Source organism: Sinocyclocheilus grahami, unplaced genomic scaffold, assembly GCF_001515645.1.
Source record: "Sinocyclocheilus grahami isolate Dianchi unplaced genomic scaffold, SAMN03320097.WGS_v1.1 scaffold30.1, whole genome shotgun sequence".
NCBI lineage: Eukaryota > Metazoa > Chordata > Actinopteri > Cypriniformes > Cyprinidae > Sinocyclocheilus > Sinocyclocheilus grahami.
The window spans coordinates 769,076-795,996 of NW_015505209.1; the positions used below are offsets into that span (position 1 = coordinate 769,076).

General features: G+C 35.2%; 1 protein-coding gene across 3 annotated transcripts in view; it reads right to left on the minus strand.

The window, feature by feature from the left end:
• LOC107572205 (neuron navigator 2-like) overlaps positions 1 to 26,490 on the minus strand; it is a 75,764-nt gene extending 49,274 nt beyond the window's left edge. For 2 of the 3 annotated variants that reach the window (XM_016258639.1, XM_016258631.1), the window contains exons 1-11: positions 26,124 to 26,490; positions 20,295 to 20,412; positions 19,785 to 19,837; positions 18,112 to 18,184; positions 17,786 to 18,026; positions 16,960 to 17,028; positions 16,523 to 16,653; positions 13,139 to 14,081; positions 12,930 to 13,042; positions 8,982 to 9,093; positions 6,505 to 6,855 (exon numbers count right to left, since the gene is read on the minus strand). In XM_016258639.1, the coding sequence (XP_016114125.1) occupies positions 6,505 to 6,855; positions 8,982 to 9,093; positions 12,930 to 13,042; positions 13,139 to 14,081; positions 16,523 to 16,653; positions 16,960 to 17,028; positions 17,786 to 18,026; positions 18,112 to 18,184; positions 19,785 to 19,837; positions 20,295 to 20,412; positions 26,124 to 26,342 (2,423 nt within the window). In that variant the 5' untranslated portion in view covers positions 26,343 to 26,490. The remainder of the gene's footprint in view (positions 1 to 6,504; positions 6,856 to 8,981; positions 9,094 to 12,929; positions 13,043 to 13,138; positions 14,082 to 16,522; positions 16,654 to 16,959; positions 17,029 to 17,785; positions 18,027 to 18,111; positions 18,185 to 19,784; positions 19,838 to 20,294; positions 20,413 to 26,123) is intronic. The other variant, XM_016258645.1, reaches the window with a different exon arrangement.
• Between the last annotated feature and the right edge of the window lie 431 nt (positions 26,491 to 26,921).

Consider the following 26,921-nt stretch of genomic DNA (forward strand, 5'->3'; position numbering starts at 1 on the left):
TATATATATAGTATATATATGTTTGTATGTGTGTGTATATATATATATATATATACATACACATTTTTTTATGTTTAATCTTGTTTAATCTAATATAATCTAATAAATGTTTACATAGTAACATTAACACTTTTTTAATATCAAATTCCTAAACATTTTCCCAGTATCAGCTTTGTTGATTGTAATGGGAGTGAGTTAGTTTTGGTTGCAGATGGTGACGAGACAGATTCTGAAGATGTCTTAACAGACACGCATCCTTTAGCTTAATCTCTCATTTCCTGCTGTGAAGCAATCAGGTGACAGCGTTTCATCACCCGCAACGGCTGACTAACCTGCCGGGCAGGTGGAACATTTCCAAACAGCATACGCCACACTAATGATTGAAGTAATTCACTTCAGGTAATTAAACAGTACATGAATCATCAGGTGCGATTCAGAGCAGAAAAATCAGAAGTCAGTAAATATGAATTTCACAATCCTGTGGTTGCTTAATCATAATTTTCAAAACATCTATCAAAGGTTTAGCAACTAGTAGCGAACAAAGATATTAAATTGGTCTATTTTGTTTATTGTAAACCTATAATAAAACTGTAAATGTGTTTAGTAAATTTAAGTGACCATTTAGCATACTAATTCAACTGAATGATTAAAATGTACTTTCTTTTAGCATATATCCTCTGTAACCTTTAGCAACTGTCTTGTCACGGTACATGAATTTGGTAAATAAACAATACCATGGTATGCATGGTAGCACCCCCATCTGATATCATCACTGAACTATAGTACCAGCATTGTACTTTTTGTAGAGGTTATCTATTATTGTGAATAGTGTCTGTGTTTTAATGTTAGGACTGGACAATATTTCCTATTCTTTAGTTCCCTGACAGGTGTGTCTCTGGGAACAACGGCTTCTGTTTAACATCGTTACTGTGCAACAAAACTTGTTAACATTAGTTCAACCAGTTAAACACTCTGCCCCAATGAGGTTATTCATTTGCCCTGACCTGGTAACCCACTGCAAGTCAAACAACATCAGTCTCGCAGACAGACTCGCAGACCATATACATTTAAATAAGAAAATTACTCCTGTTTTCAAGAACAAAAATATTAGTTTTTATAATTTTTCATCAAAATGTAATAACTTTCTATACTCTCTGTTGACGTTTCCAAGGCCAAATAGGCAAATAAATATAAATAAATAAATAAAATAATCGGTCCTTGTCCTACACATTGTCTACAAATATTATGTAAATATTTATTAAAGAGTTTTAAAATATAAATAAATAAAATAAAATGGTTTTTACCAAGAAATAGCATCTACGTTTCAATCAAATATTAATTAAATTGTTTCAATTTCTAAATCATTATCATCATACAAATTATATGCTCAGTTAAAAGTTTTTACAAACAACAAAAAAATAAATGTTTTTATTAAAAAAAATAGCATCTACATTTCGATCAATTATGAATGTATTAAATTGTTTCTCGTCCCAAATGTTATCCTAAATAAATCCTACAAATTATTTAGAGTTAAAAGTTATTCAAAATAATATAAAATAAAATAAAATAATCAGGTCCCATCCTACACGTTTTCTACAAATATTGTATTTTATTTAATATTTCAATTTTATAATATTTTATTTTACATTTAATTATTTATGTTTTTAAATATAAATAAATAAAAAAATGTATTAAACATTTCAATCAAATATCACTAGAAATTGATTCCGAGCCTATGTTTTCCTACAAATTATATACTCAGATTTACAAATAAAATAAAATAAATGTTTTATAAAAAAGATAGCATTTACATTACAATTGATTATGGATTAAATTGTTTCTCATTCTAAATGTTTCTAAACGTTTTCCTACAAATTATTTAGTCAGTTAAAAGCAGAGGCGGACAAAGTACTCAACTCCATTACTTGAGTGAAAGTACAGATACTGCTTGTCAAATATTACTCCATTACAAGTAAAAGTTGTAAAGACAGATTTTTACTTAAGTAAAAGTACAGAAGTACTTGCTTTTAAAAGTACTTAAGTACCAAATGTAAATGTCCTTTTTTATGTCAATGCACTGTTTTATTGTTGTACGTAATACTTGCAATACTTCTGAAGCAACTTAGAATACATTACACCTGCTGAATACACTGACTAGCTTGTAGTATCTTTAGAATAAAGAGCTTTTAGAATGAATGTTAAAAACCTATGGGGGGAAAAAATTAACACCCTATACCCACCCCCACAAAAGCAGTATGGTAGTGATCTCACACAGCTCTGACGTAATCTATGTGTAACCATTCATCCACATTTGAACAGAGTGGACAGTGAAATCCTGTAAATACAGAGTAATAAGAAAGAAAGAAAAATCAAAGCTGCTTTAAAACCCAGCAACACAACTGTAGCTGTATAACTTTACAACAGCAACACTGCTTTAACAAAAAAGCAAAACAGCAAGACTTATTTGACATCAAAACTAAAATTTAAAAAATGCTGTCTAATCGCTCTCGCGGTACTTTGATGTCCCACACAGAACGGTCTGTGCAGTGCTGCTTCAGTCAAACACCTTTTGTGTTTTATTAGGAGACGCACAACAGTTCTTCTGTGGCTTTATAGGTAATATTTTCACTTACACAATTTAGCAAAATTGGACAATATTGTGTCTAATATAAACCACAATATTAACTTCTTATTATTGAATTGTTGTAAATAAATATCACATTTGGAACTGGTCAGTGTTCAAAAAATGCTGGGAAACCACTTCATGTAGCCCCACAAGAGTGATTACTGATTACTGAGTTTTTAGAGAAGAAAGAAATCACCCACTGACTTTCAAAGCTGCTACATAGTAACGACTTTCTACTTCGAGGACCTTCATAGAAATTTAGTGGAGTGAAAAGTACAATATTTGTCTTTCAAATGTAGTGAAGTTAAAGTCATAAGTTCCCAGAAAAAATAATACTCAAGTAGAGTACAGATACTCAAAAAGTGTACTTAAGTACAATACTCACGTAAATGCGTTGCTGTCCGCCTCTGGTTAAAAGTTATTAAAAATAATTCAAATAAAATAAAATAAACACACTTTAATCAAATCTCACTGGATAAAATCAGTACCTGTCCTACATATTTTCTCACAAAATGTCTTGTATCATTCAGTTAAATGTGAATTTAAAAAAAATCTGAAAAAATAAGACAAAATAAAACTGATGCTTGATGGATATAAACAATACTCTCCCTACATAATCTCCCACAAAACATTGTTAAATGCTTTTTATGCTGTCTTCATCCGATTATTCAAACATGTAATTAAGATAAGCTAATAAAAAGGCACTAATCCAAGCCAAAGCATCAGGTTTTAGAAACAGAATTTGCTGTAAGTACTCAATGTTGACTGCGCTTCAAAATCCATCCATATATGGTCTCAGTAATTGGGCTTAAAAGCTTTTTCAACTATGATCAAATGTCTCGCAAAGATTTTCTTGTGGTGACAGAATCCCTCTACTGGAATTCAGCACTGCGCAGAAGGAATATGAGAATCCAATAAAAGGTGTCTGTCTGATTCCTGTTTGAACAGGACTAGGGAAAGATTATGCACGATTCTGTGTGTACATTGCTACATGTGCTGTGTTTGTACATTTCGTTGCATTTCCAAATTTGGATGTAGCCTCATATCTCTTCCGCGGGGTCAAAAGGTTGCAGATTTTTCCATGAAAATCAGCTAAATGCATGTTTGCGAGGTAAATTCAAGTATTATTTCTCTTCGTGCCACAAATATTCATATATTCACCCTCTCTCAGGATTCAACCATGAATATTTGCCATGACCCCTGACTCCCGTCTTCTTACCAAAGGCTACATGTTGGGTTTTCATGTCCTACTGACAGACAGCCAAATGAACAGCTGATAACAGACATATGAACAAAATAACTGCGAACATGAAAGAGTTTTTGGGGCTTTTAAAGTATTGTTGCACAGTAGTGATACCCTAATGTACACATTTGTGTCAGTAGCTGCTTAAAGCAACATACAGAAGCAGACGAGCTTGGGTTGTGATTGTATGGTCCAAAACAAGGCCAAGAGTTCATCCACACACACTGTAATTTGTATGTTGCCACAAACCACACCAGGATACCATGACTTTGAGCATGCAAGCAAAACTGGCAGAGCTCCTAGTGAACTACACAATGAAAGAGCGATGGGAATAAAGAAAGCTGGATCGGCGTTACATGATTACATGCTAAAAAGCTGTGGCTAGCCGCTCATGGGACACAGTAGGAATTCAGCGCAGGGCGCATCGAGCCACTTTGCTACACACACACACACACACACACACACACACACACACTAATACTGTATCGTCTGATATATAGTGCTAAATGGACATTATAACTTGTTAAAAATGTCAATTATACATCTTTGTAACTATCCTCAAAATTAAAAAAGCCAAAAAATGTTTTTTCCCTTTTTGTGAATTGTTACACTGAACATGAAAGCTACAGTATTTTTGCCAGTATGACTGTCTTCTTCAGCAAAGAATGGTTAAAAAAGAAAAATAGGTTATAATAACATTTGTGAGTTGTTTGGAAGTAACTCATTCAAAATAAATAGTAAAAAGGACTAGCAAAAGAGTGCCACCCAGAGGCAGATGTAGAGAGATGCATTCTTACCTGTATTTTACTATACATCACTATACACTGTATATATCAATAATGGAAGGTTCTTAAGGTCCTTAAAGTGTTTTTTTTTTATTGTTTTTTTTTTAATCAAATGTAAATTCATGTCCCAGTCACATTTTCTTGGTTAAATAAATATTACTTGCATTATCAGAAAAAAAAAAAACACAATTCTATTTTATATTTTTAAATAAACAGTGTAATCAATATTGTATTTCTTAAAGCCATGTATGAATCTCATCAACTAAGTGTTTTTAAGCATTTTACATTTATTCCAAAATAATAACTCAAGGCAGTAACAATTTAATCAACATATTTTATTTGTGAACTTATGTTCAGCTACTCTTTTTAATAGTTAACTTTGAACTATTTTTGAATTTTTAGGCTCATCATTCATCAAAGCATGGAAAATATTGGTCACAGACGTGGAGATTTACTTTAAATTTCATCAAGCTGATTACTCACTAAAAACTCCCACAGATCATGTATTTATGTCTTATTTTGATGTAACAAAGTGCTTAAACTGTATCTAAATGTATGAGTTGTTTACTTACTTTTTAAAATTAGTCTTCACATTAACGCCATTATACTGTTCATTCAGACTGATTCGTGATCGTGGAACGTGCATGAACACAAGAGGCAGGATTTATCACATTAACCAATCACAGCCGATCATAACCAGTCATATCCAATCATATCGCGATGGAGGCTTTGCTTCCTCTCACGTGACTTTCCCCCATTCATTCTCAAGTACCCCCCACCAAACCCACCGCACGCTTTAGGGGGTCTGTTAAAACTCAATGGGTTCAGGGGAGGCGAGAGAGACGCGGACCACTGCTGTAACTTTACCTGCTGTGTCGCTGTTGAACAGTTTCTTTAGAAAAACTAGTTTTTTATACATCTTTTCATGTTAAATGTTAATTTAAGGTAAATATATATATATATATCACAAAATTACAGCATAAAATAACAGAAATGCAGCTTAAAATAAGACTTAAATTTTAGATGAAAAACTTTAAAAGTAAATGATAAATGTTGCTTTGTCAACAAACTGCAAAAAATAAGAACTGGAAAAGTACTAAAAGAAAAATAAAGCTGAACAGAAATATTCATATTTTAAAAATATAACTAAAATGTCAAAAGCACATAAAAATTACTAAAACCTAAACTAAATTTAAAATAAAAACTGAAAACATAACATTAACATCTAATTAAAAATATTACTAAATACTTTGTAAAACCATTTAAAAAGGTAGCATATAAAAAAAGCTTTACTTACCAACTTATTAGTAAAATAAATTGAATTGCAACTGAAAAATTTAATAATCAGTATTTTTTTTAAAAGTGATGTGACATGTGGCCAAGTATGGTGACCCATAACTTGGAATTAGTGCTCTGCATTTAAAGTGCACACATACAGCAGTGAACACACACACACCGTGAACACAAACCCGGAGCAGTGGGCAGCCATTTTTATGCTGCGGCGCCCGGGGAGCAGTTGGGGGTTCGGTGCCTTGCTCAAGGGCACCTCAGTCGTGGTATTGAAGGTGGAAGAGAGTGCTGTACATTCACTCCCCCCACCTACAATCCCTGCCAGTACGAGACTCGAACCCACAACCTTTGGGTTATGAGTCAGACTCGCTAACCATTAGGCCACGACTTCCACTAATTAACAAAATTTTTACCCTCCCCCTATTTTTTTAGTAGATGACACAAATGTAACACTCTTAAATGGCCAAGCGGACACAGTAATCTCATTATGGTCAAATATCATTAAAGCTGATTTATCAAGATTTGAAAACTTTGCAAACACATCATCAAACCACACTCACCCACTGGTGACAGTATCCATCTTCATGCTCTTGCCCAGGACGTCCCCATCACTCATGTACCCCGCTGTTTCCATGGCGACGCCCTCCAGCTCCTCCACCTTCTCTGAGAGTTCAAGGCCGTAGAGGACTCCGTTGTGCGTGCAGGTCTGATGCCTGTGTGTGTGCCGCCCACAGCCACTGCCATGCTTTACGAATGCGTTTCCTGAAGATGGGGCATCACCAGCTTGAAGGCGAGGGCTGGATGAGCCCAGTCGCCATGGCAATGCAGAAGCAGGGCGGGAACTGAGGGCAAGCAAAGCCCTCCCATTGCTCTCAGTAGTTACGGTGCTGTCAAAGGTCATCTCGAGGGTGCTGGCAAGTGATAGTCAGACAGGAAAGATATCAGAAGTTAATGATAACATTTGAATGGTGTAAACTATAGGTCTCATGGGCTATTTGCCACTTTGATACAGAAAATAAAGCTGAGAATTTAATGCCTAGAAGTAAACCTTTTTGTTGTATATCAAATAGTTTTGTGGACCATTTTTGGAGTTCGTCCCCATTCTCTTTCATTCAATGGAAAGAACAGCAGGGTCATTCTCAAAAATTAATTTTATTAACCTTTTTATATTTTCAGGCATACAAGTTTTGAATCACACTTTCTCCTATGAAAGGTGGTCTTTCTTAACATCTTGACTTTTTTATTCATCTTTGTCTTTATTTTATTATTTCATTTTAATCAATGAAGAAAGGGTTGTAACACCACTGACAACCACCAAGTGACAAATGAACCCCCCCCCCCCCCTTCAAAAAGAAGATTATAAAAAAAACACAATAAATAGTTAACAGTAAATGTCAAAGAAGAGGTTTCCAAGATCATTTTATTTTTTAAGTGCAAACAGTATAATTTAACAGTTTCTTATTATTTGATAGACTGTTACAGAATCATGAGTTTTATGTGCAGATAACTTTTCCATCACTGAAATGTCAAGGGAACAATCTTATTTTAGTATTATTTACATAATATTATAGCATTTATTAATATTTTGAATTCGTTTTTCTTCTATTTTTGTAGTTTCAGTTTTCCTTTTAAATTGAATTTTAGGTTTCAGCAATTTTGACATTTTTATTATTATTATTATTATTATTACTATTATTAATAATAATATTAATATTACCACTACTACTACTACTACTACTACTACTACTACTACTATTATTATTATTATTAATCTAAATTTTTTTTTTAAGTTTAAGGATTTAATTTAATATTTTATTTCAGCCTTATTTCAACTATCAAAATTTTTTTTTTATATTTATAGTTAAGAACAATGACACTGCCTGCAAGGGACATACCTGACACCATATTTCAGCATTGACATTTTGCAAAATAACTCCTGTCTTTCACCAAAGAAAATAAAACAATAAGAGTTTGGAATGACATAAGGTGAGTAAATAATGACTTTTTCATTTTTGGGTGAACTATCCCTTTAAGAAAACTTCTCTTAAAGCAAGCAAAAATTAAAAGCATCACTGAGTTTCTGGAAAAATTTGGCATCCTGTCACGACAGGGTTTCATTGGAATATTAAAACAAGCTTTTTATCCAGTATTAACAGGCAGTAGGTGGCCCCCAGCCGATTTCATGGCCAGCTTTTGTACCCTGGAAGGCTGAGACACGCATCAAACTGATCACAGCAAAGACAAAACCCCGGCACCCCCCAAATCAGCTCCTAATGCCAATCAAACTGTCTTCCTCAATGCCGTTTAGAGTTTAACAGTTTGCAAACCCCCAGAGATAAAAGGGTTCACACATCCGGGAACAATGGGGTGCTTTCTGAACTGTGCTGTGATCTCTGTTCCCAGTCATAATTAATGCCATGTTGTACTTCAACCCTGAAGTCATTTAGAGTCTGACCATGAACTAGAAAAAGTGCAGTGAGAAGTAGCTACCACTAGTGGGACTCCTTTGGGTTGATTACTATAAAAAAAATATTTCAACTTGTCTCTAGTTTCCATTGAAAAAGCAAAAATGGAAGTTACCAAAGTGGCCCTTACATTAGGGTCAATTTTTGAATGATTTAAAAGCAGAAATATGAAGCTTATAATTTTATAAAAGCACTTAGTTTAAAACTTGTGCATTATTTGAGTTGTAAGGCTTTTACAATTAATATTAACCTCCCGGAGCCATGTGGAGCAATTTTTATGATGGATGGATGCACTTTTTTGGGCTTCAAAATCTCGACCACCGTTATGAAGCTTGAAAGAGCCCGGATATTTTTTACATTTAACTCCGATTGTATTCGTCTGAAAGAAGAAAGTCATATACACCTAGGATGGCTTGAGGGTGAGTAAATCATGGGGTAATTGTAATTTTTGGGTGAACTATCACTTTAAGATATGTAATATTTTAGATGAGTAAAACTAACTTTGACCACTTTCAGCAGGCAGAAACACACTAAATATATAAGCAAAAATAAAATCATCCCAATGTTCTTACCTGTGACTGAAATGAGCCGTCCCCCGCAGACTGGACATGGTTTCTTCCAGGTTTTGCCTCAGATCAGCAATGTTTTTCACGGTACGTAGCCTCTTGGTTTCAGAGTCCTCACCTGAGGAAAACAGACTCATCACCATCACCACAGTCTGCAAACAGCTGGTACCGTAACTCTAAGGCATGTCCAAACACACATATTCACACACCTAAAATGCTTCAAAAAGCCTAAACCCTGAGAATCATGGGATAATGTAAATGAAGCAACTCCAAACTCTGTATTAGCATCACAGCTCTAACTCTGCCTCTTTTGCTTGTGAAGTGAAATCTCCTAGCATTCTGTAAAAGAGCTTTTTGTTTTCTTGCACCAGTGTTAACGAACGAAGCGTTAGCCAACCGCTGCTTAAAAATAAACACACAGTGTAGCTATGCCATAGGTGAGCGGGGATTTGGCCACTCGGATTAACGACTGTTTACTGATCATGAGGGGTCCTCAAGGGGCTCAGGAGGTACAGAGCAGACTCACACACATTCGCACATGATGTAAAACGTGTAAAAAAATGAATGCCATGATAAAGTACATTCCTGCACGCTGTAAACACCACAAACAACCTCTTTTAGAACTGCTCACTGAAGCTAATGCTAAATCTTTGATCACTAGGCCCTACTTGAGTAAAAAAGACTAGCTTCCTCTCAGACCGCTTAAAATATAAACTGTCTCATTCAAAAACAGCATTTAGATTGATATCGGCTTTATTTGGAAGGGATGAATGTTCATAACCCAATGCAAGTAGGCATTTTCAACACAAGGGGTGCTAGCAGGAATTAGCATAAATGTCTATATTCTCTTTTAAAGGGGTCATATGATGCGATTTCAAGTTTTCCTTTCTCTTTGGAGTGTTACAAGCTGATTGAGCATAGATAAGATCCCTGAAGTTGCAATAACTAAAATCTCAAAACCAAAGAGATATTCTTTATCAAAGTTAAGACTCTGCCACGCCCCCCTAAAATGGCTCGTTCTAACACGCTCCCACATATCTACCTCACTATGTGGAAATATTTGCATAATGCGGCCCAAATGTGCACGCAAAGAAAGAAGGGTGGTTTCAGTAACCGCAGTTAGTGTTGAAGCAGTCATGTCAGGGAGACGCTGTGTGTTTCTAGGCGAAAGGTCACATCACAGTGGAGTCAGCTGTCTTAACCGTGGCTTGTGTACTGCACACATACCAGCTTCATCACTGTGTCTGTCACGCGACTCTGTTGCCCTTTCGGGCTCTGTCTTTACATTTATTTTGAAAGATGAAGCTCGTGATTATGGTAAGGGATATTACATTTCCGACGAGTGCTTGCAGTGTTCGGCCAATCACAATGCACTGGGTCAGCTGGCCAATCAGAGCAGACTGCGCTTGTCGGAAGGAGGGACTTTGTAGAAAACGACGTGTTTGAGAGAGGCGGGGCATAGAGGACCTAGAATAATGTAAAGTATTTGAAAAATAAAGCATCATATGACCCCTTTAAGCTAACTGCTGTCATGACCGATTTTTGCTATGTGTTATTATGATCATTTTCATTTAGTTAAGGCTGAAGTGCTCAAATAAATCAAATTAAAACTTTTAATCTATATAGCTTAAACTAATAAAAATTACAAAAACAACAAAATTACTCGAACTTTAAAATTAAAACAGAAAATATACAAATAAATCTAATTAAAAAAACAACAACAAAAAAACTATAATAGTATATCAGTTGTCCTAAAATATCACTGTTAATAATAAAGTCAGAGAAGAACAGATTCACTGAAGCTGTAGCCTGGCAGTTAACGTACATGCCAATAATTGCCAAAAGGGGGACTAAAGCACCTATTAGCAAAAACATCATCTTCCACAGTAATTTTTCTCTTTTAAGCCAACAATTTCAGATTTCAGCTAAGAAAAAAGACAAGACTTTGTTAAGAACAGAATTGCAGAGATGTGACAGTTCGCACAAATGCTAATATAAAAGACGCAGGTCGATTCCTCCTCTCGCTACTGTCTTTATAAATAAAATGTGATCAAAAAGCCCCAAGAAATGAATAATTAAGACTTTAGGTGTGCTAAAAGTCTCTTGAGTAACTCTTTAAAACGGATAGTCGTCCAACACACACATCTACTTACATTCATGCTTCTCAAACATATCCAACATGGTTAGAAGGATCTCCTCATTAACACGAGCAATTCCATCCCACACACAAGAGTGTTGGCTCAAATGTAGCTGATATACACAGCTAAATGCGTTAACTTCCCCTTCATTCAAAACCCTTGGTTGAGTGTGTTCAGACAGCCATTTAGAATATGTCGGAGGTCCTCCAGAACTGTCTACACCCCTGAACCTGTCCTTTCTCTCGAGACTGGAGCAGTCGTCTGAGGTGTCCTCATAAGAACCTTCTCTTGTTCCTCCTGTTCTGAGAGGAGATGCCAGCTGACAATGACTTCCTGCTTGGTCCATTGAGAAGACGATTTATTTAGGTCTGCTTCCAGTGGTGCAGGTCTTTTGTCTTGGTTGCAGAAGACGACTTCAGAGTGCTACTAATGTCCTGAGTTTTTTTTTTTTCTGGTGGCAACTTGTTCCTGACTCTCCTACGCTTCTGTTAAGATGGATAAATGGTCTGTCTGACACAATCGGAGTTGTTTTCCCAGAGAATGTGCCGATTGATTCGTGAAAGAAGCTCTTGTGAGCTTTCCTTTCCTCCGTGGAAAAGAGAGGGGAAATTAGAATACAGCTCTCATGTCTACACCAGCCCAGGGAACTTCCCCTGTGGAGAAGAGTTTTTCTCTCTACACAAAGTTCTGACAGACTGAGAAAGGACACACACACACACACATACACTCAGACACACATGCTGGTAGGCCTTGGCAACTTCTTGACATCCATAGCCTTTTACATGCAGATGAGTGCTGTTTTGTTTTCTTGTTCACTCTCAGCCTGACATTGGCCTCAGAGTGCTCACTTATTCATAAATAATCACAGACAGTAAACGACCTTGTCCAAACTAGGCATTAGAGTTAGGGAGTAACTACCCAAGAGTAGCAAACACTTGTTCAGCAGAAAATGTTCAGTAGAATGATATAAGACTGTTTTGAAACAGTCCCGACTGTCCTCTCTTTCAAATCTAACACTGGGATATCAGATTAATTATAGCAAACTGTTACTGATTCACTGAAATAATTCAATACGAATCTAGTGCTGTCAAACGATTAATCGAGATTAATCGCATCCAAAATAAATGTTTTTGTTTACATATTATATGTGTGTGTACTGTGTATATTTATTATGTATATATAAATATGCACACATACAGAATATATGAAAAAAATATTGACATGTATATATTAACATTCATATAATTTATATTATATATAAATATATGTAATATATAAACAACATTTTTCTTAAATATATACATTAATTTGTATGTATTTATATATACATAATAAATATACACAGTACACACACACACACACACACACACACACATATTATGTAAACAAAAACTTTTATTTTGGATGTGATTAATTGCATTTAATCGTTTGACAGCAATATATGAATCGCTTAAATTATTCACTGTGAATCGCTAAAATGACTTTAAAACACTGAAATTATTATTTGCAATGAATCGCTAAAATCACTGAACAGATTTACTATGAATCACTAAAAACAGATTAACTATGAAGAACTGAAGCAATTCACTTTGAATCGATTATTTGTGGCCTTGAGTAGCAGTTCATTTTATGTCATTTTTGTAGCGAAATATTTACTGAAACATAGTTGCTGTTTTTTTCATTTACAGAATTTTGCATGTTCTCTACTTTTATTATTTTCAGTTTCAACATAGCTTCCCAAACACTGTTAGTCACAACTCAGGTTTAATTAGTCTATACTGTATTTTTTTCTGTAGTGTTGTGAATCAATGAGTACCTGTCAGGTTCTTCAGAGAAGTATGGATGGATTTGCTGCACAGGCCTGTTCGTTCTCTTCTTTCCTCCACTCCTGCCATAACCCCAGTCTTATCAATTTCTGTTTGAGACCTACTGTATAAAGTGACAGAACAACCTTCTAGTTTAGAGCCAAATAGAGTCTGATGGAGTATCTAGGATAATGCATTCAAGTTATCATAAAGGTGTCACCTGTACATGAATGGGGCGACAGTGGCCGTGTTGGGATGGTTGTATTGTTGTTGGAGCTGTGTAAGTTGTACACTGACCATATTGCTGTCTTTTGAGTGGGTCTGAGCACCAAGAGTGAGATCTTGGCAACTTTTCCCCTCTGGAAATGTTAAGCTAGAAGTCGAGCTGTAGTTTCTGTTGTCTTTCTGCTCTTTATGCACAGACAGACCTCCTATCTTTCCATTCTGTAACCGTTCTACCTCCGCACCACAAGGGGGCGATGCTACTGTCTTATTCGTAGCTGAAGCCTTTCCTCCCTGGCTTGGTTTAGGAATCCCACTCATGGCTGATTTGGCTTTGCTTCCTTTGGGAACAGACTTCTTAGTCTCGGGTGTCACATGTCCATCGGTTCTGGTATCTCCTTTTAGATGTTCAAGTTCTGTAACAGGAAGCTGTTTGAGCTTGTCTTTCTCTTTAGGCTTTGACTTCGCTTGAACTTTTTCGGTCGCTTTTGCCGAGGCTATTTTGGGTGCTAAAGCCCTTCCGAGCGTCAACTGTGCAATACCCTTCAGCGCTAGCTTGGGACTTGAGCTACCAGAACTGCTGGGGGTGACAGGCCTTTGGTTTCCAACGTGGGCTTCAGGGTGTATGGGGCAAATCTGACCTTCTTCTGGTTCTACAGCACTGACGTCTTCTGTACTGACAACCTTGGAGGTTCTGGAACCAGTTTTGCTGTTGAAGAGCTTGAGCTTTTCCAGCATAGACTTCTGGGCGATCACCTTAAGAGGAACCTCAAGAGAATCTGGGGGTGGTTGTTTAACCATGACCATGGAGGATGTAGCAGTGTGTTTTGCACTGAGCGACTTGCTTCTCCAGGGTTTAGAGGTGCTGGTGCAGCTGGGTGGAGGAATAGAAGAGCTGATTGGTCCATGATCAGCCATTATGGGTGATGGTGTGGTTTTCTCTGCAAATTCAAGATGAAATATAATATTTCAGAAGGTCTTCATCACAACCGTACATGTGCTTTGCAAAATATGCTAAAAATGTCTCATATTGGTGAAGACCAAGGATCTCTAATTTCCATTTCTTTAACTCTGTGAGGTTTCTAAAAGTGTACTTAATCTAAACAAATAGTATTTTTATTTAATGACAGAATTGTTAAAATATTATTTTGAAGGTTTGCAAAAATATTCCAAATGTTATATAATTATTATATAATGTAAAATTAATTGGTAAATTGTAAAAAAGTAAAATAAAATAAAAAACTATGTAAATTGAATAATGTTTAAAGGGATAGTTCATCCAAAAATTAAAATTCTGTCATTAATTACGCACCCGCATGTCGTTCCAAACCCGTAAGACCTTTGTTCATTTTCAGAACACAAATTACGATATTTTTGACCCTGCATAGACAGCAACGCAATTGTCCATTCCTCTCTTTTCAAACAAAGTTCAGCGCATCCATGTTCTACTTCAGAATGCACCATCGTACTCTCGTGAATGCGCAGCGGGGACTGACACGGAAGATAAGAAATTGCTGAATAAAGTAATTTTTTTGTTTTCTTTGCATACAAAAAGTATTCTCGTAGCTTCATAAATATTTTTTTAATTGCTTTGGGTCACTTTTTGGACATTTAACTGTAATAGGCAGTTGGCCAAGTAAAGTAGGGAGGTCAAATAGCCACTAAGGCACAGAGAAAGTGGGTCAAATCTTTCAAACGCTAGCAAGTGCAGTCAAGCTCTTGCACATAGACATTAGAAAGTGTGATGCCCGTGGGAGTTTGAAAATATGATAGCGTACTGGATGAAGTGCTGAGAAAAGGAAGCATGAACTATGAAGAGAAACATCTGAAGTATGTGATGTGATGTATTATATTTATTTTTGAGATAAATCCATGCTGTTTAAAAAAGGAGACTGACTGTGAAGCATTTCTTGATATTAGATACTCTGAAGAAATTATTTATAATTTCCAAGGCACAGTTGTTCATGTGACTAACAATCATTAAAGCTATTTTTCATGCTTGCATTACATTTTACATGATATAAAATCAGCACGCATGAAAATTTAGCATGTGATGAAACCAAACTCTGTTCTGTTCAGTTCAATGATCTCATTCAATATTTCCCTAATTTCATCAGTGGAAAATCAATGTTATTTCCCTGTGGTTGTTTCCTTTGTATATAATTATGAAGTTATTTACCAGCCTGTTGCATGAAAACTCAGTTTAGCATTGCTTACCTTACAGGCAGTCTGAGCAAAATTCCTAACAGTCTCATCTTCCTTGCATGTCTTCCTAACTGCTCAATCTCACTGTATAAAGTTTTGTTATGATCACTGACTTTTTTTCTCTCTCTCTGGTCCTTCTTCTGCTCTTGCCACAAGTACACTAATTAGAGCTGAATCAGTGAGCAGTAAATGCCTCTCATCATCATCATACAAACCACACACAGACATGTACATCATGCGTGTGCAAACAGGGAGAATTACTTTATATGGTTTTATGACTTTGGTTTGAATACAAAAATCCACATATTCTCAGTCACTCAACTATGTGACACGTTAGAGGGGTTATCACCCTAAATAACTCAATGCTGAAGTAAACCGAGCCTGCCGTAATGAAGCAACGGTGGGCCAAAAATGTGTCAACAACACAGCATGCAATTACACAATCATAAAACGGTGAACGCTATGAGCAGTTACCCAACTTAGTGATTGAACAAATCGAGGGCGGATGGTTTAGAGCACTCATTCTGTGCAAGAAAAATGTTCAAATTAAAATATTGAAAAATTTGAGACAAAATGTTGTTGAAAAATGTCCAATAACAGATGGTTAAAAAAATAAATATAACTATGCTGTTGTCGTCATGATACTTTTATGGTTCTTTATGGGCCTTTTTGACCATAAAGACCAAGTCCATTTCATTTGTATGCTTTTTTCTAAGCATTTACATATTAAAAAATACCAGTTTTATTTAAAATAAATATATAAAATAAATAAATAATAAGTAAATAAATAAAGGTTTTTAGATAATATATTTACATTTAAAAAATACCAGTTTTATTTTCTAAAACGAATAGTAATGATCTTTTAATAATATCTTTATTATAAATATAAATGTTATTTTCTGACGTTTTTTTTTTTTTTTACCAATTTGAGCAAGTAAAAGTCAGATAAATCTTAACATTTTTTCACATGTAAGCCTTATAATTCCATGGGCGTCGTAGTGGTTAAAGATCTGGGTGAAAGGTTATAGGTTTGATTGAGCAAGGGTCATTTCAAGTTGGTTTTTCTTGTAACAGATATACAAACTTAATAACAGCTTTTACCAAACAACTGCTTAAATACTCTTACATAAACCACATGGATAATTTCAGATTGTGTAAATGAATGCGATTAACTCACCTCTTTCATGAGCGCAGGCAGAGATTGATGGCTTTAATCGGTCACATTGGTTGAAGCTTTGGCTGCGTCTGTTGGTGTTTGAGGTTCGAGGTTTACTCTCTCCACCTGCCCTCACTGAGGGACTCGGAAGCCTGACAAAGAGTTCAGTCAGAACAAGCTCATCCTTTAAGTATTTATGCTGCAAAAACACAAGACTGGAGTGGCAATTATATAAATAAACCTCAGTGACCTTTTTATAAAATCCACATCTAATCATATGAACAAGAACAAAATGACTACTGAAGTGGTTCACATGTTTTTTTGGCCCTGATGACACAAGATTGGATTGTGTGGAATCGCAAGATCACCAGTAGATGATGCTGTTGTGTAGTAATATACTGGGAACATAAGGAGATGTAAATCAGGCATGGTGTGATATAGAAATGTGGAAAGCTGACCTAGAGTTCTTTTTCTGGGCAACTGAGAGTCTGACAGCTTTTTTCTGATTGGAGCCTTTTGAGGGATGACTTCAAGATCAAGGAAAAACAAAAGAGAAAGAAAAAGGAATGGACAGAAAAGTTAAGAGTTAAGAAGAAATAACCACTGAAATTAAAACTGTTAAAAATTATTTTTGTTAATTGAAATAAAGCTGATAAATTATTAAATAAAATATAAATATTAGATTAAAAACTTAAAACGTAAAAAAAAGTTGCCTTGGCAATTAACTGACATAAAATAAGTTTAAGTGGAAATACTAAAATGACAAAATCTAAAACTGAAATAAATATGAAGCTAAATAAAAATGCTTCAAAAAATAAAAATGTCAAAAGCACAGATACAAATACAAAAAGTAAAAGCCAATGAAAATATTAATAAATACTATAATAGCTATTACAAAAGAATACTAAAATAACACTGAAAATAAAAGAACTGGGAAGTTAGAAATGGAAATGATAGGTTTAATAGAGTGTAAAAATTTAAAAAGCTATAAAGAGTAGTTTAAGAGAATCTGAAACTTACAAATTGAATACAGTTTTTACACAACATTGCAATTTATGCAAAAAAAGTCTCAAAATCAGAATTTTTATGATTTAAAAATGTAACATGTTGGCCACTTTAGGTACTAAAATACATAAAATAAAATAAATAAAATAGATAAATCAATAAATAAAATACATTTTCCTCCATCCAAATTATTTAAAGTTGATTACTGATGTGTCAATCCAGCTGCTATGGAGTCTGTCTATGAAAAAGCTATCCAGTATATGAGTTGGAGAATAATACCTGGACTGCAGGTCTGTCTGAGGTTTCTGTGCACATGGGGAGGAGGTGTAGTGTTGGTGGATGGGAGGAGGACAGGGAGGAGTGTGAGGAGGCAGGGCAGGACTGGAGCATCGGTGGGCCTGGTTGTTCTGGAGCAACTGAACATTGCTGGAGGCCTGTTTCAAAGTCTGCTGCTGCTGCCGGAAACGTGACAGAGTGAAGAACAGGCCTAAAATGGCCTTCAGATTGCCATTGCGGATCTCTGGTTTGGCAGAAAAAGAAAAGAATCTTGCTGACATATTGTTTCAAATATTAATGAGCACTGGCTTAGTTAAGAGTCAGCTCACCTTCAGCACAAAGTCCCTTTATATTTACCCCTTTAGCAACAAGGAAGCCCAGACAGGCATCAATGTTCTCAATCTGTTTAAGAGAAAAACATGGGCATACATCAAGAGCTTGCCTTCCTTGGAAAATGTGACCCCACCATAGCTGGTTTACACACTACACTCAGGTGTACAGGGCATATAATCCAACAGATGGCGCTCAATAGGGAAGATTTGTGGTTTACAACCCTGTGAGTTCGTCCTGCGGTGTTCCTGTGACATTACAATGTATATCCTAACCACTGGCGAGACGACAGACTATAGCACGCACCAGGGTTGTAAGGTCAACAAGACCTGCCATTGTCCTCACTGAGATTGTTTCTTAAAGAGACAGTTCACCCAAAAATGAAAACGCTGTCATCATTTACTCACCCTATTTTTCAGTCATGTATATTTTTGACATAAATGGAAGATTTTGAGTGAACAGGAACTTACTGTATAGCCTGACATATGAAATAATAGTCAGTAAAATCAATTAAAGAATAGATTTTTCAAACCTTATGACAAATAAAACAAAAGAAGTCTGCATGCATTTTTTGTTGAGCATCATATTTGATATATTTTATGGCCCATAAAGCATGATATAGGAGAATATGGAACTAATATTCAAGAAGGAAAAAAACAGAGGTCCAAACTGAGAAAAAAAATGCAATTTGGTGCAGATGTTATTTATATGGCCAAAAAGTAAGATGAACTTCTGATAGCTTGAAATGTATAACAGTATAGAAGATTACTTGCATTAAATGCACATAAATAACAGTTGTCACTCTGTATCTTCCAGTAATGTCTTAATAAGATGTTTTTAAAGCATAGTTTTATGATGTATGGATAAACAAGTAAACCTAAGTTGATTCAGTCCAGAAAGTGTTCATCTTGAGATATTACTAACAATATAACAGATATTTTTATGTTTACTTTATAAAAAGTAAGTGAAGATTTCATAGCAAAAAGCAACCTGAAGAAGGATGTTTTGGGAATTAAACTGAAATGCCCTTTACTTGCTAAAAAGTATAAACTATTAATCAGATGACAGAAAGGTTGTAGTAGATTGTGTACAACAGTCTTTTTGATCATCATCAGTTTTGATCATGTTGATCATTTAAACATTTGCATGTCAAATGTGACCCTGGACCACAAAACCAGTCTTAAAGGGGTCATATGATGCATTTTTCAAAATGTATACATCATCTGAAAGCTATATATATAAATTGTCAGTTGTCTGTATATTAATTGTCATTTGCAAAAAAAATCAAAATACTGAGAAAATCGCCTTTAATGTTGTCCAAATGAAGTTCTTAGCAATGCATATTACTAATCAAAAATTAAAGTTTGATATATTTACGGTAGGATATTTACAAAGTATATTCATGGAACATGATCTTTACTTAATATCCTAATGATAAGAAAAATCTATTATTTTTGGCTATTTCTACAAATATACCCCAGAGACTTAAGACTGGTTTTGTGGTCCAGGGTCACAAATATGACAGTATGATTCACTGGGTTAAATTTCAGAACAAAACCTTGTCATATAGAGCAGATGCCGTATGGACTACACTTATGGTGCTTTTTCTGTCCTTTTTGGAGTTGACAGTTTGTGGTTTGTTTCTTTTCCCAACACGCATTTTGAGTCTTACCATTTGAGAGCGACTCTCTGGGAATCCGTTGATATCGGCAATCTTCTCATTTGCTGAATGGAAAGATGAAAAAAAGGAATGGCACTGAATTAAAGTAACACCATACCTGTTGGTTTTATGAAAACATCTTCGACTTTGTGTGGTAGTCAGGCTTTTGCATGTATAACAAGAGTCCTCCTCTGGCAAATGTTTATTTTATTTCAGCTTAATAAAATGTTCACAACTCAGTTTGTAGCCTCATAAACCATCTACAAATTGCCCCTTTTCAGAAACTGATCTCATAAAACAGCTTCAAAACACATTCAAAATAATAAAGGTGGTGAGTTTTCTTGATGCTCATGTGTGTCCATTTCTTTCCCAGTCCTCCTCCTCTACCTCCTCATTATGGTTAGAATTACCGGTACGGTGGAGCAAAATTGTAGGTTTGATGTATTAATTTTTTTCTTAAGGAAGAGGGGGGAGGGGGGTTGTTGAATTATGGAAAATTATTTTTTATATCTTTAATCTTACCTACAACCTGAATGATTTCTGCCAACAAAACGCCATCGGCAACATCCTGTTGGAGGTCTTTAATCAGGCGTGTGTGTCCGGACTTGGCTAGGAAGTGGTTGGCCCAATCTGTATAAATCTATTCATTCAAAGAAACATAGAAAGAGACCGAATGAGGAAAATGCACTTAACATCAAACTCTGTGTTCAGATTTTATATGGATGAAAGACAAATGCCACATTGTGGTCCATAAGCTATCATTTAAATATTAGTGTGTGGACAGGGAAATTTTCAGGAAACTAATATAACAGGTTGTCAAAGAAGTCTGGAATACCAGACTGTACAAATTATTTTTTAAATGGTTATAGCTGAAAAATATAATTTAATACTTCATAATACATGGTATATACAATAGTGTCCAATTAATCCAAATATTTTTTGGATTAAAAATATATTTAAAAAAAATCTGCAAATAATAATAAGAATAAGAATAAATATTTTAAATAGTTTTTACTAGTGCTGTCAAACGATTAATCGCATCCAAAATAAAAGATTATGTTTACATATTTTATGTGTGTACTGTGTATATTTATTATGTAAATACACACTTATACAGTTTGAAAATATTTACATGTATATATTTCTATTCATATTTATATTATATATAAATATATTTAATATATAAACAACTTTTTTTAAATATATACATGTGTGTGTATTTATATACACATAATAAATATACACAGTGCACACACAGATATTATGTAAACAAAAACTTTTATTTTGGATGCGAGTAATCGCGATTAATCGTTTGACAGCCCTAGTTTTTATAAATATACACAAATTATAAAATGTCTAATAAAAATACTATATTTATTTCTGTTTTTAATTTAATAAATATATACAAAAAAAATGCCTGTCTGTTTTTATTTAAACTAAATCAAATTGATTTTATTTAAATAAATATGAAGTCTCATCAAATATTATAATTGTTGTCATTTGAATAAATATTTTAAAAATATTTATAAAATTATATGCCTAAATTAAAGAAAACTGTAGTTTGAGCAAACAATAAGACAGGACAAAGATGACAAAGCAAGACCAAGTAAAGCACATTGCATTATGTGACAATATTCCATGCAGTGTGTTCTTGTTAATACAGACTGAACTGAGTATTTTATGCATACAAAACACTATGCATGGTATATACAGTGGGTACGGAAAGTATTCAGACCCCCTTCAATTTTTCACTCTTTGTTATATTGCAGCCATTTGCTAAAATCATTTAAGTTAATTTTTTTTCCTCATTAATGTACACACAGCACCCCATATTGACAGAAAAACACAGAATTGTTGACATTTTTGCAGATTTATTAAAAAAGAAAAACTGAAATATCACATGGTCCTAAGTATTCAGACCCTTTGCTCAGTATTTAGTAGAAACACCCTTTTGATCTAATACAGCCATAAGTCTTTTTGGGAAAGATGCAACAAGTTATTCACACCTGGATTTGGGGATCCTCTGCCATTCCCCCTTGCAGATCCTCTCCAGTTCTGTCAGGTTAGATGGTAAACGTTGGTGGACACCCATTTTTAGGTCCATTAGCTACTATAGTTCTATGCCATTCCAAACATACCTGATGACTAGTTTGTTTTTCCATAACTGTCATGCAATTACACAAAGTGAGCATTTGGGAGGCAGCACAGTCTCAAAAGGCCTAGTCTCTGATTACCACTAGTACAGAGGTCAGAAATAAAGGGTTGTTGGTGTTTTGTTGCTGGTCTAGTTATGTCTAAATGGGTCTAAATAGGACATGCATATAATAAGAACTGGTGTGTCTGCACATGATGCAGATCAGAGTCAAACACGAGTTTAAAACTGGAGCCACTGCTAGTTTTAATACAGAGACTCCTTGTGAGTTCTGCAGGGGGCTGTTTGTATTTCTGCCCACAGAGCCTGGAGAACCGCTCCACCCATTCGCTGTAAACAAAACCTCTAGGCTGCGGTGGACAGCATGTGGGAATAATAATCTTGAATAATAAAAACATAGGGGAAGAGCTATGCGTAACCAGGTTTAATGTTAACATGAACAAGCATTACATGGTTAAAGTAATAACAATAAAACAAATATAGCACATTTAACATACCAGACCACATTAGCTTTTATCCATCATGCTCTGTTTGGGGTCTAAAAGACCTCCCAGTCATTTTCACAACTTGAAAAGTGTATTGATAAAGTATCAGGTTAATACTTAATCTATTCTTATGAGAATCATTTAGAAACTAACAAACAAGTAAATCATAGCAAAAAAAAAAAAAGAACTGGTAGTGTTTTGTGTCAATAGACTAAAAAACTGTTAAATATTAGTATTATTTATAAATTATTATAGTATTTATTCGTTGTCACGGTTGCCTTCTGTGGTGAAACGAAGAGACATGGGATAAACTCCAAGACAGGGTAAAACAAGGCAGGCAGGGACACACAGGAAACACAACATCGACGTTCAACTGGACAAACTCAGATAACACAGACAGGAACTTAAGTACATGGGGTAAATGACAAGACACACCTGGGAGCAATCAACAATCAAACACACGGAAAACCAAATGAACATAACGAACTATAATGAGGACAGGAACATAACCAAATAAGGGCATATAGAAACAGGAGGCAGGAACAGAGGGAAAACAAAACAAAAAACAGACCATAAACGTGACATTCATATTTTGACATCTTTAATTTTTAGCAATAAATTAGTTTTAATTTGAGTAATTTTATGTGCTTTTGTCATTTTTATTCTCTTTTCAAATAATTCTATTTAATTTACTTGTATTTTTAACTCACTTATTTCAGTTTCTTAAATTTTTTTAATTACATTTTTAATTTTCTAAGTTTTTCATCTAATATTTACATTTTATTTTAGCTTTATTTCAATTACTGAAACCAGTTTTTAATAGTTTTAGTTAAAAGTAACAGTACTGCTAAAAAAGATACTTCCAAAAAAGTACCATGGTTGTGTCACACATTTACCATGCTAATGCCATTTGAAGTATCACAAAACTTAGAGGACCACGTGAATACAAAATTTCAGTATGATTACAGTAATCATTCAGTACTAAATCAAAGTACTATGGTAAATTCACACCAAATCACTAAACCAAACTATTGTACCACCAAAGCACTTTTTGTTAAAACAGAGCAAACCTGCCACACTACATTTCTTCATTTAAGTTTCAAGATAAATTCAACAAAAATAAGCAATTAAATTGGTGCAGGACAATTTAGAGAGCAAGAAGCAGTCCCTAAACTTATGTAATGGACTTTCCATTCCTCGTAATTTTTGGTCATTTCAATAATTTCCCAACAGAAAAAGCAGATATTTAACAAACTAGTAACTGCAATCGTCACATTGTTTTACAAGGCAGTCAACCGTGTCTGAAACAGCAACCTAATCCTTACACCAGCACAGTCCTAAAACAAATTTAGTGCCATTTTCTTTAAAGTGAAGCATTTTCCAGCTTCCTGGCCAGAACAAAGAGGGACAGAGGTGCAGTGTAAGGGCATGGCAGTATATTAGTAGCAGTGTTTGCTGAATGGTGCCCACTACTGGCCTCTGGGATTGGTGTGTGTGGCGTCCATATGGCCAAATGCCCACCTGCAGTGCGGCTCACCGCTACTAATGGAGCACTGTAGTAAAACCTCCATGACTGTGTCTATGTGTGCGTGTGCGCTGTAATTACAGGCCAACTGGCTGAGCTTTTCATTCTAGCCCGCCACATGAAGAACTTGGCTCTTCACTGCCTTTAAGGCTCTACTGAACGTATGAATCTATATAAACACATGTATACACACACACACACACACGCAAAGACATGAACGTACACACCGCTGCCATGGACCAAAGGAAGAACATTGCGATTTTCACCGACGATTTGCTCTGACCAGGTCAGCAGGAGCTATTCTTATAAAGCATAATATTTTTAACGCGTAAATATATAAACACATGAGCTTTCAGTGGGGAGCTCTACAAACAGAAGTTACAATGGTGATAATGTGGCCAAAGTGAAACTGTTTCTAAAACATGAATACAACTGACACGCATATTGTGGCGTAGTGGTATTCCTACATCATCCCTACAGTTGTTGCAAATCAAGTCATTGTGGAATATGGGCACAACACATTAACAAGCTCTGAAAAGTTTGAATTTCAACATGACAAACTACAAAAATATTCTCTAGTTTTTTTTCCTGTTCATTAACATTCCAATAGCAACTTGCATTGAAGCCAGATTCTGCTATAGATTGAAAAAAAAGTTAATAATTGTTATTGTTACATTGTGAGATTTAAAGTCACAACTACGAAAAAAGAAGCTGTGAGATATCAAGTCACACTGTGAGAAATACTCACATTGTGAGAAATAAAGTTGCAGTTATGAGATAAAGTCTGTACTCTGAGAAATAAGTCATTGTGAGATTTAATGCTGCAATAGTGAAATATGAGAAACAAATCCATTGTTTTTAGATACAACAATGCAAGTATGAGAAATGAAGTTGTAATTGTGAGATAAAATTGAGATTATATTGTAGATATAAAGTTGCAATTACATGAGACAAAACACACTGTAAGATATAATCACATTGCGAGAATATAAAGTTCAAATGATGAGAAACAAAGTCACATTGCAAGATATAGTTGCAAGTATAAGAAACGATCGCAATTGTGAGATATAGTCACAATTACTAGAAAAAGTCGTAATTGTGAGATATAGTCACATTGCAAAATATAGTTGCAAGTATAAGAAACGATCGCAATTGTGAGATATAGTCACAATTACTAGAAAAAGTCGTAATTGTGAGATATAGTCACATTGCAAAATATAGTTGCAAGTATAAGAAACGATCGCAATTGTGAGATATAGTCACAATTACTAGAAAAAGTCATAATTGTGAGATATAGTCACATTGCAAAATATAGTTGCAAGTATAAGAAACGATCGCAATTGTGAGATATAGTCACAATTACTAGAAAAAGTCATAATTGTGAGATATAGTCACATTGCAAAATATAGTTGCAAGTATAAGAAACGATCGCAATTTTGAGGTATAAAGTCACAATTAAGAGAAACAAAGTCCTAATTGTGAGATAGTCTCATTCCAAGATATAAAGTTGCAAGTAAAAGAAAACGTTGCAATTGCGAGACAGAACATCACAATTACGAGAAACAAAGTCGTTATTGTGAGATATAGACTCACTGCAAGATATAAAGTTGCAAGTATAACAAAAAGTCGCAATTGTGAGATATAACATCGCAATTACGAGAAACAAAGTCATTATTGTGAGATATAGTCACGCTTCAAGATATAAAGTTGCAATTATGAAAAACAAAGTTCCACAGCTGCACGATATAAAGTAGCAAATATAAGAAAAAGTCACAATTGTGAGATATAAAGTCGCAGTTATGAGAAACAGTCATAATTGTGAGATACAGTCACACGGCAAGATATAAATCTGCAATTATGAGAAACAAAGTCACAAAGAAAGATATAAAGTCGTAATTATGAAAAACAAGGCTCCAATTCTGAGATATTCTGAGATAAAAAAGTCACAACTATAATAGTAGATATTACAATAGTATTATTTTTGATGTGGTCAATCTATGGTACCATGAAGATAAAAAAAGCAACAAGTACAATCTTAAATAATTACTATTTTTGTCATTACTATACTAAGTATAAACTAAGTATCCACTGTCTGTGTGGAATCAAACTATCCAAGGAAGATCATCCAATAGAACAAGAATCAATGCAATCACAAAGCCACATACAAATTAAATCATTAGCATTCCAACCTGAGGGTCTTCTGATGTTTCTTTGGTGGTCTGGTTCATTTTCTGTGAAGTCGCACTGCTTTGACTTTGCTGCCTGTAGATGGGAGACTTCAGGGTGATGAGGCTGGGCTGCACAGGCTTCTGGTGGGTCGCTACCCTGGCTGAAATGGGTAGAGCGGTGCCATGCACAGGTTTGGGCAGTCCCGACTTCATCTTGGAGGCAACTAGAATAGCAGGCATCTTCTTATGCTTTTACATCCAACCACGCAGACACTGGCACAAAGTTGTCTGGTGGCAACCAAAGGCTTGGAGCAACTGCACACGCTTACTTAACAGCTGGAACAATGCGGTGAGAAGTGTGTCCACAAACTCACATTCATACAGCACTGGGAAGCTCGATTGCACAAACCTTCTAATAATATGATTTTCCCATGACAATCGGCCAAATCCTTCCCCGTCATCAGCATCTTCTGTGTTTTTCTTGTCCAATGAAGCTCTTACTCCATGTACGACTTGAGATCTGAACTCCGCCCGCCACCTGCTCCTAGTTCCACAGCAGCGAGGAGTCGCTCAATATAGCCCAGCGCAGCCGCTGCTGAGAAGCGAACACACTCTGGCAGGCAGAAATCACAGATAAGTGGGAAGGCAGGATGCAATTTGTTGTCAGAGCAAAAGGAAACCTACAGTTTGTACACGGAAGTGTTACCAGCCTCCAGATGCAGTGGCAACAAGGCGATACTCTCAAGCTTGAGAAGGATTAACAAGCCATTAGCAAGACAGCAGATGTGTCTTATGGGAAAACTCAACGCTAATACCCCT